Source organism: Pteropus alecto, unplaced genomic scaffold, assembly GCF_000325575.1.
Source record: "Pteropus alecto unplaced genomic scaffold, ASM32557v1 scaffold114, whole genome shotgun sequence".
Taxonomy (NCBI): Eukaryota; Metazoa; Chordata; class Mammalia; order Chiroptera; family Pteropodidae; genus Pteropus; species Pteropus alecto.
The window spans coordinates 2758881-2769627 of NW_006435793.1; the positions used below are offsets into that span (position 1 = coordinate 2758881).

The 10747-nt window shown below is 43.9% G+C and overlaps 1 protein-coding gene across 1 annotated transcript in view; it reads left to right on the top strand.

The window, feature by feature from the left end:
- Positions 1-10747, top strand: part of ANKS6 (ankyrin repeat and sterile alpha motif domain containing 6) — a gene marked incomplete at its 5' end in the record, with an annotated part of 44991 nt that overhangs the window by 19722 nt on the left and 14522 nt on the right. The window contains 4 exons of the mRNA XM_025046541.1: positions 290-493; positions 1611-1764; positions 3650-3819; positions 10533-10716. Coding sequence (XP_024902309.1) covers positions 290-493; positions 1611-1764; positions 3650-3819; positions 10533-10716 — 712 coding nt within the window. The remainder of the gene's footprint in view (positions 1-289; positions 494-1610; positions 1765-3649; positions 3820-10532; positions 10717-10747) is intronic.

Sequence of the window (10747 nt, forward strand, 5' to 3'; positions counted from 1 at the left end):
CACCCCGCCCTGCAGCACACCAAACATCACTTGGCTGTACCTTGGCTCTCTGTCCTTGTTCTAATCTTGCTGCTGTGGATGCATCCAAGAGAAGCTGGGAGCTGGAACAGAGCAGACGCAAGTATTGCTCGGTTTCTGGGAGGAGAGCCGAGGACACCACGTGGGTTTCTGACTCAGGTGGAGGGGTAGATGGTGCCATTCTCTGAGAAGCAGGAAAAACCTGGAGTCTTTCTCCCAGAGCTGGGAGCCCTTTGGAGCCTATGTCTAATCCACAACCTATCTTTTTCAGCTTCGAAATGGAGCCCCCTTCACCAGACTCCCGAGTGACAAGCTGAAGGCAGTCATCCCTCCTTTCTTACCCCCTTCCAGCTTTGAGCTGTGGAGCTCAGACAGGTCCCGGACATGTCACAATGGGAAGGCAGACCCCACGAAGACTGTGCTGCCCCAGAGAGCCAGCAGGGGCCATCCCGTGGGCAGTGGGAGCACAGATACTGTAAGTCGCCCAGCTGACATGCTTTGATGCGTCACTCACTGCTCACTGAAATCATAATGTGTTTCAGGCAGAAGGGCCTTCAGACCCGCTAATCCAGAGGAGTTAAAGCTTTTTGTTTTCTTTTAAACGAGTGATGATATCTTTTGTCTAATGAAATCCTACAAAGGAACTTAATATATAAACAGATTACAGTGTCAGAGGGAAGGGAATGAAAATGGGAGCCCCCCTTCTCTATCCCCTCTCTGGAGCCCTGGTGCTCCAAAGAACACAGTTCGAGGACCTGCTCTAATCTAACCTTCCCTTTAGTAGGTGAGGACACTGGGGCCCCGAGAGGGGAAGTAGTTTGATGAAGATCACCAGATGGGGTGGGCCTGGGACCAAAAATCAGATTCTTGGCTTTTAATCAAGTTCCACACTACATATTACCCAGGTCCATGACCAAGAACACACACTAGGAGGCAACTGTGTACGTTACTGGTGTTTTCTTGCACCTGGAAGGAGCGTGACTTTTACCCTCTGGACCACGGTGGTTTGTGTCTTCATGGCCCTTGATATCCCTCTCGAGATGGGAAGTTATCACCTTATGTAGGGACTGTCTACATTGTGGATATAGTAAATGGACAAACCAAAGACGAGGATTTCGGACCTGACCTGCCGCTGTATGCCGAGTGATTGCAGAAGCTCAGGGCCTCCATCTCTGCTGTAAAATGGGGCTGACTCTCACACTTGCTGCCTCCCTGGCTGTTGTAATGGCAAATCTCTACAAGCTGACCAAGAGCATGGTCTCTGGAGATGCTCAGGGCAGTCAGGGCAGGTTTGCATTTGGTCCACAGTGTGGGAGGAGTCGAGTGATCCTAAAAGCAGGGTGACCCGTGGGAACTAATGTCACAGGGCCCAGCCTGAGCTAATGGTCGGGTTGCCAGTAGCTGGAAGTGGACTCCCATCCCTCAGGAGACTCCTAGCAGGCTGAGCACTCGTGGGCAAGGACATGCCAGGCCGATGCAGACACTGGCTGCAATGGGCTGGCCGAACGTCAAGTTCTCCCTGCTGTGATTCTGTGTGTCCAGAGAAAGGAACCAAAAACCCTAACCGAGACATCCACTGTACTCTTTTACAGACTCCCGTCAGGCCAGTTAAATTTCCATCTCTCTCCAGAAGTCCAGCCTCTCCTGCCAGTTCTGGGAACTTCAACCACTCACCTCATTCCTCAGGCGGCTCCAGTGGGGTAGGGGGCATGAGCAGGCACGGTGGAGAGCTGCATAACCGCTCAGGTGTGTACCTGGGCAGGGCCACTGGTGAGGGGTGGGTGAGAATATCCCTGGGGGCTGAGGGCATGAACAACTACCTCTTCTGTCTGCTCTGCAGACAATCCCTGAAAAAAACCTCATGTACTATATCTTCTCGATGTGGCCACAGGATTTTTCAGTGAATTCACAATTCAAGGTTTCTTTTACACACTTGTTGAAGGGTGGCAAAGGGAGTGGAAACTGAGAAAGTCTATGATGCTTTATTTTGTTGGAAAATTTTATAAGAAATTGGAAGCAATGCATGGCGTTTTCATGGTGTTTAAAACCCTTTAAGGTTAAAACTTCGAGAGCTTCTCATCCTTCCTTTTTGTTGAACAGATGAGGAAAATGAAGCTCAGAGTGGGCAAGAGATTTGCCCCGGGATGTACAGCAACTTGGTGGTAATTAGGGCTCAAGCTGGAGTGCTCCACGGTTATTTTGAGTTTACAGCATAGTTTCTTGTCCTCCATGAGCGCATTCAGGATTAACCAAAGTCACCTTTGCAGGAAGGGCACCCCTGCTTTATGGTACTATATAAGGAATGCATGCTTCTTGTGGAAAAGCTTTAAGACCAGATAAACCATAATAATAATAATAATAATAATGATGATGATGATGATGATGGTATAATCTCCTTTACTAGAGATCATTAACATTTTGGTGTCTATCTTTGTAAAGTACTTTTATGCATACTATATTTACGGAAGTGGAATAATAATTTATTGAGCACTTCGTACATGCCGAGCATAGTACCAAGCCCTTTAAATGGATGATTATCTTCTTCAGTCTCCCAATAACCTGCAAGGCCATCATCTCCATTTTACAGATGAGGGAAATGGGGTTCAGGAAAGTTAAATAACTTGGCCAAGGTCACACAGCTGTGAAGTAGCTGAGCCAGGACCTGAACCCAGGCAGGCTGACTTCAGAGTACGGACCGCTCTGCAACCTTTTTCTTCTTTGCACCCATCACCATGTCGTGACACCTTTTCGCATCCATACACCTATATCTATAGCATCTTTTAAATAGCCATAGATCACCAGACTAAGTAACGCCTTCACACCTCTATATTTGCATACTCTGTCAGTGATTTGCTTGACGAAAGTTCCCCTCAAATCAGAGTGGTGGGATCAATGGGTTTGCCTATTTTCGAGGCTTTTGATAATGTTTTGCCTTCCAGAACGACACTGTTTATACATGTAAAATACTTAACAGCAGTGCCTGGCACCTGGTAAATGCTCTGTGTTAGTTATCGGTGTTCTCCCTCTAGCACACTCCCTGGCTCTGGGTATTATCACATTCCTTTTTTCTTTTATAATAATTCACGGTTGCTCGTAGATTTCGGGAAACTGGGCGAGGGAATACTGGCAGTCAGGATTCACTCAGGGAAGCTGACATCACTTGAGTATTATAGAATGCGGAAGTTACCGACACAACTGCAGGAGGAACTTTGCGTGTGAAGCTCCAAAAAGGGGGAGTAGGAGGGTGAGGGAGGAGCCCTGGTGTGGCTGGGTGGCTGGAAGGCACTGTGTGGGGGGCAGAAGTGGGAATCCAGGGCAGAGCAGGCATCTGTGTCTGCTGGAGGCTGGCCAGGCTGGCTGTGGTGCCAGGGGATGGGGAGGGAGCAAGGACAAGCTGATCTTGCTGGCACCGTATCGTTCACCACCTCTTACCATGACACTTTCATCACATGATGGCCACTGCATCATGGCTGCCTTCTGGTTCTCATGCAGAGTCCTCTTGTGGTCAGCCCTGACCCAGAGCCACATGGGGAGAGGGTCTAGGAAGTACGGTTCTGGTTCAGCCACGTCAGCACAGGAAGTCAGCAGTACTCTGGACCCGTGGCAGTCATTCCTATTCCTGTTTCCTCAGGTGGCAGCATAGACAGTGTCCTATCTCAGATTGCTGCCCAGAGGAAAAAAGCAGCCGGACTATCTGAGCCGAAGCCCAGCCATCGATCCAGTCCTGTTGGGCCAGTGCCTGCTTCCAGCCCCATCGAGCTCCCTGTCTCCCCTACAGGTGGTGGCGGTCCCAGTGGCAAGGTGCTTGTTCTCTTTCTGTCTCCTCTTACACTCATAGATTCTGTCCTAACATGGCCCGCATGCTGGGGAATATGGGCAGTGCTGCAATTACAGGACAGGGCAAAAGACAGGCCCCTTCCAGCAGTCACTCCTGGACTTCCTGAAAGGGCTGGGTCATGAGAGCAGTCACTGAGATCATACCCTGTGCCCTCGGTCCCCAGCGCACATGTTCACTTCCCGCCTGATCTGCCGGGCACTAGCAGGTGCCTCATCCAGTCTCGTGTTGCACACATTTGTTCATTGATTAGAGCAAACGAGTTCACAGTATGGGTTCAGGACCAGAGTGCTGGGGTTCAAATACGAGCCCCAAATCTTTAGCATTTAGAATGGAACGTGGCCCCTGGTAAGCCTGTGTGTCAGCCGTAAGTGTTGACATTACTAGCACTACTTTATTCATGCATTGTACCCATCTTTGGAATGTCTGCTCTGTGCCTAGTGCTGCTAGCAGTGAGGATCCAGCAGTGAACTGGAAGTTTGGTAACTGCTCTCAGGGTGTCACTGGATAGAGGCAGTCTCACCTTAGTGTGGTAGGGGCTGTTGTGGAGAAGGGAAGATGCCCTACCAGGCTTGAGGGTGTCAGTGACATCTAAATTGGGACCTAAAGAATGAACAGGCAGATAGAATGGGCAGGGGTGGGGCAGGGTGAGAGACTGTTGCAGGGTGAGGGGATAGCGTGTGCAGCACTCCAGAGGCCAGAGTGCGGTAGAGGGGAGGAGCTGAAGGAAGGTTGGTGGGCAGGAGAGGGCCAGAGCCTCACCTCCCCGCTCTGGCACCATTACCTCCATTAATGCAGCCCTGGAGCTAGCCCCACATTGTTAGCAGCTATGGAGTTTGCAATGGATTAGAAACCCTAAATGCCTCTCTGGAATGAGAAACCTTTTAGTATCTTCACAATGCCCCCTCTACCTGGATTGATTAATGGAGAAGCCCCTAGAGTGTGGGTGTGAACCAGCTCCTTCCCCCGGTAGCCCTCCAAGGGCCTTCTCCCAGTGGTGCAGTGAAGCCCATTTCCACCTCTGAGTGGACCCCAAATCCAGGCACAGCCCCACTCTTCATCTATATTCTAGATCTTAAGCTTTCTCCCTGAGGACAGTTAGATCACCTGAGAGCCTCACCCCTGGACCGTTGCCCAGAAGTGCCTCCAGAGATTGATGTTTTAATGGATGAATAAGAAATAATCTTTATTTTATGTCCAACCAGAAGAGCTGGTCACACAACTCTTTGTGTTATTCAAAATCCCTTTTGCAATTGGACCTACAATACCGCTCCAGGAAAAAGTTTTTCTCTCCTTATACATTAGCATATTTTCCATTATATTGAAAATTACTTGTGTAATAGAATCTATGTAATTAAATTCCTTTTAGAATTTGGCTCTAGAAAAAAATGTCTCTACTGATACTTTGATACATTTTCTTTCCTCAGTAATAATTATATGATTGTTTCTCATTTTGCCTTTGCTGCTAGGAAACTCAGTTACTCATTAAAGTAAGTTGGCTAGTCTAGGCTTTCATATAGTTCTTCTCAGTTGCCTAAAATTTTCTGTTTCTATTTTGATGATCTTAATAGATGTGTCATATTATTAGCTTCCTTTAACTGGTGCTAGAAATAGGCATCTAAGTTATAAATACATTAACTTTTATCTCACTTGAATGCATCTATTACATATAATCTATATACAAGTGTATTCTGATGGAAAGAATATTGTATCAAAAGATGCATGCAGGAAATAGTAAACTGGGGAAATGATCCAGTTCAATCATCAGCTGATATTCTTAATATAATAATATGCTGTGATCTTCAGGTTTCTGGGCTCCACCCAGCACAACTGAATGAGATTCTCAGCACAGGGTTTGGGGAATCTGTCCCCCCACCCTCACCGCAGAGGGTGTTGCAGCCGGCCCAGCCAGGGCTCTTAGAAACCATTGCACTAAATCAAAGGATACCAGGAGTGGGCTTTCTGTCAGTGGCTCCAGCAGCAAAACAAAGACATGAAGTGCTTTTCAAAGACTCCCTTAGGAAGAATTAGAAATTAGTATTCAAAATATGAGCCTCCTGGATCTGGTTTTTGTACTTTGCTTAAAACAAGTACCACCGTAATAGTGGAACATTCACAAGGCATGGCTTCTATCTAGCGTGTTCGTGAATCAGCATGAAGTGAGCTTTAAGAGGCACAAAATGGGGGGAGTCAGAGTATTTGTCTACACTTCCCAGATCGCTGAAAGCCCAAAGGCCCAGTGGGTATATCAGCTTTCTCTTCCTATCCTAAGCTCAGTGGTTTAAAACAAAAGGCATTTCTTTAGCTTGTCAATCTGTGGGTCAGCAGTGTAGAGTCTGGACTTAACTAGGCAGTTCTTCTGGTTTGGGGGGATAACTTACATATCTGGCTGTTGGCTGGGGTGACCAGGATAACTGGGCCATGTGTGTCCACAGCAAGCTTGGACATGTTCTCATGGTAATGGCTGAAGCCATGAGTTGAAAACCAATCAAGTTTTTTAAGTAAATCAGCTCACCCAGTGTAGGAGAAAACACAGAATTACGTAGCAAAGGGTATAGATCAGAGAGGAGTGGCGATGAGGCCATTAACACAGCCAATCTGCTACACTGGGAACATAGGGAATGGTTTAGATATTTCAGAACATCTTAAATCTTATATTTACCTGCCCCCTCCACAGTCATGCTGCCTACAGATCCAGAGTATCATGTTTCTTTGCCTTTGGCTGGGATATATCTGTTTTGTAGGGATATACTAATTATCTCCTGCTTAATCAGAACCTTTATTATTGAATGTTTTTCTTTATAGAAAAAGCAGAGGGAAGAATTTATTAATAATATAGATCGCTAAATGACAAAGTGTTTCAAAACATAAGGGAGGAATTTCTTCCCCGCCCTCCACCCCTGGGATGTAGTTAGTTAGAAGGGGCTCAGCAGGAGAAACGTACCCATTTCCAGACATAAAAACTCTTTATCTTAGTCTCTACTATCATACCCAAGATGTCTAGTTGTTAACAAAATTTATGAGGCACACAAAAAGGCAAGAAAAACTACACTCCCAAGAAACAAAGCAATCATCAGAAGAATCTCACTTAGATATGACTCAGGAGTTGGAATTATCTGACAAGGAATTTAAAAGAACAACTATTAATATGTTAAAGGCTCTAATGTAAAATATGAACACATGCGAGATCATATAGTAACTTTCAGCAGAGATATGGAAACTATTAGAAAGAATCAAACGGAAATGCTAGAAAGAAAAAACACATGACAGAGATGAAGAATGCCTTTGATGGGCTCCTCAGAAGACTTGATGCAGCCAAGAAAAGGATCAGTGAACTTGCAGACAGAGCAATAGAACTTACCCAAACAGAAACACAAAGAAAAAGAGAAGTTAAAGCAAAAACAAGAACAAAAAAACAGAGCACCTGGAAATTGTAGAATAGTATCAAATGCTCTCATATATGATTAATTGCAATTCCTAAAGGAAAAGAAAGAAATGATGGGGCAGAAGGAATATTTTTAAATAATGGTGAGAATTTTCCCAAATTAATGGTAGATGCCAAACCACAGATCCAAGAAGTTCAGAAAACACTAAATAGGGTAAGTATAAAAGTGAATACACCTAGCCATATCATATTTAAACTACTGAGTAAAGAACTTTTAAAACCCAACAATAAGAAAACAATCAACAAATTAAAAGCATAAAATATCTGAATAGATACTGCATCAAAGATATCCAGATGGCAAACATATGAAAAGATGTTGAACATCATTAATTGTCAGAAATGCAAATTAGAACCTCAGCGAGATAGCAATATACACCTATTAGACTGGCTGAAATTTTTAAAAATATATTTTTAAGGTACAGGTGCTGATGAGCATGTGGAGGTACTGGAACTCTAATGCTGGTGGGAATGCAAATTGGTACAGCCGCCTTAGAAACACTCTTCACTTTCTTATAAAACGAAACATAGACTCACCATATGAGCTATCTCACTCCTAGATATTCACCCAAGTGAATTTTTAAAAACTCTTGTCCATACAAAAATCTGTTGGTGAATGTTAATAGTTGTTGTTGTTGTTGTTGTTGTTGTTGTTTTTCATAATCATCTCCAGCTAGAAATAGCTCATCAACAGGTGAATGGTTAAACTAACCACTGTACATTCAGGCAATGGAATACTTCTCGGCAATGGAAAGGAACGTAATATTGATAACATGCAATAACTTAAATGGATCTTAAAGGCATTATGTTGAGCCAGACCCAAAAGTCTACATATTGTGTGATTCCATTTATATGACATTCTGGAATAGACAAAACTGTAGGGATGGAAAATAGATCAGTTACTTTCATGGATTGGGATGGGGAAAAGATTGACAAGACAGAGACAGTATGGGGAATTTGGAAAAGATGGAACTGTTTTGGGTGGTACTCTCGTTGGGTACACAACTCTATGCATTTGTCAAAACCCATAGAATTGTACACAACAGAATTATATCTACTGTATGAAAATTTTAAAAAAAGAACAGGAACAAAAGATGGAATGCAGACTATGACAACAGATTTAACTATATTATGAATGACAAAACACAGTGTAGGAGGTGGGGAAAAACCCATATGTCAAATAGATACAATAAACCTAAAGACAAAAAGAACCATACACAAGCACTGTACTTTAGGTGATAAATTTTTTTTCTTGCAGAGATATGGGTTAAATTCTAAAACCACTTTACATATATAAGTATATACTAAGGTTGAACAAATAAGTAAATATAATGAGCCCAGTTTTAAACTGTCAGAGATTGAATTAAAGGGGAAATGCTAGAACCAATCCTTTGGATGTTGACATCAGATATATCAGTTTTGAATCAGCATGAATGCATGCTTATAAATAAATACACATGCAGAGATTGATAGATAAAGAAGTATCTTTGGTTATGTGTGTATACATGGGCTAATATATTTCATATATTTCCTTGGTCTGTCCACTGAGAGGACCTAGAAGTAGTGACATGCCAGTAGTGATGAGCAATCTAGAACCCAGATTTTGGTTTCTAAATACCATTCTCCAATAAAAGATACCAGAGCCTTGGAGAAGTAGCTTATTCCAATAGTGGGTTGGAGAAAACACAGGATGAGCCTGAAGCATTTTGTGGTGTCAGAAAGTAAGGAAATGCTTTAAAGAGAAAGGAAAAAAAAAGGAGGCATATCAAAAGGACACAGGAGCCAACCTGGAAGGTCTCGGTGACTAAAGCTGGAATAATTTGAGCAACTCTAAATAACAGTAGTATTGAGTGACAGCCCAAAGAATAAAATAAATATCTACAAGCCCATACTGAAATGAATAAATAACTGAATAAAGGGGAGAGAAGGAACAACTCTTCCCTACTGCAAAATTCCAAATAATGTGTGAGGAATAAGGGAAATAGCAAATCGCCATTACAATATCACAGTAGTAATTGCTCTAGAAAAGATCCACCAAAAAAATGCTAAAATTAATGGGCACAGCTTTAAGGGGAAACAATATTTAGCTCAAAATATCTGCCCCCGAGAATTTATTAATTATTAAGGGAAAAAATAGTAACTTCTCCGTGGAGAAACCTGACAGACACCTCCTCAACTAGGTGATGAAGGTCGAAATCATCGATAATAAGATCCTGATACTTTGTGTCTGGTACAGTGTGCTAAAAATGGCATATCACTGCTGTGGTCGTCTACCCTAAAAGCCATAAGCAGATCTAAGTATGGGAAAATGTAAGAGAAACCCAAATTGAGGAACAGTTTTCAAATTCCTGACCAGGACTCTGCAGAGGTGTCAAGATCATGAACGACAAGGCCAAACTGGCAGCTGTGGCAGAGTGGAGGAGACTGAGGAGATGTGAGAAGTCAGTGCAGCAGGGGCTCCTGGACCAGGTCCTGGATCAGAGTAAGGGTGTTAGTGGAACGACTGACGCAATCTGAGTGAAGTCTGTAGTTTAGCTAATAGTATGCCCCAGCGTTCATTTCTTAGTTTCGATCATTGTACTATGGTTATGTAAGATGTTAACATCAGGGGAAGCTGGCTGAGGGATACACAGGGACTCTCTGTTCTATCTTTGTAATTCTTCTAGAGGTCGAAAAGTATTTCCAAATACAAAAGGCTTTTTTAGAAAGGCTAAATCACGGGGAAAATGTATTTTTTGGTGAAAGGTTGGAAGCAGCTGGTTTCGATGAGGAAACGTCAAGAGCAGAAAGGGACACACACAGACACGGGGAACATGTATTTTTTGGTGAAAGGTTCCTCATCTGGTTTCGATGAGGAAACGTCAAGAGCAGAAAGGGACTTTGTGTATCTATAAGCCACACTTCCATTTCAGAGCTGGGTTAACTGAGAGGCAAGGAGACTTGGCCAAGGATACAGTGCTAGTAGGGGCAGGACTAATGCCCGGGTTTCCTGACTTCATGGGCTGCTTTTTCCATTCCACTCCCTGCCTCTCTGCTTCAGGGGAGGATTCTCCTGTAACTGTTCGATAGTGTTGTTTCTGCTTTGCATGTTTTGTTTTTTTTTTAAGTAGATTTCACAGTCCTGGTTAGATGTCTTGTTGAGTCAAATATCACCAGTGTTCCCTGTTGTAGGTGTCTGTTTTAATCATTTCTACCATCCAGGTGATAGCTATGTATTTGTCTTATTCTTTTCTGCAGAAACTGGAGACGAGCAAAAGGCCTCCGTCTGGAACTTCCACTACCTCTAAAAGCACCTCCCCCACCCTCACACCCTCCCCTTCCCCCAAAGGCCATGCAGCCGAGTCCTCTGTGTCCTCCTCCTCATCCCACCGGCAATCCAAGAGCAGCGGGGGCTCTAGTAGTGGCACCATCACCGATGAGGGTGAGTCCTCTGAGATCCTGAAACCCCACTC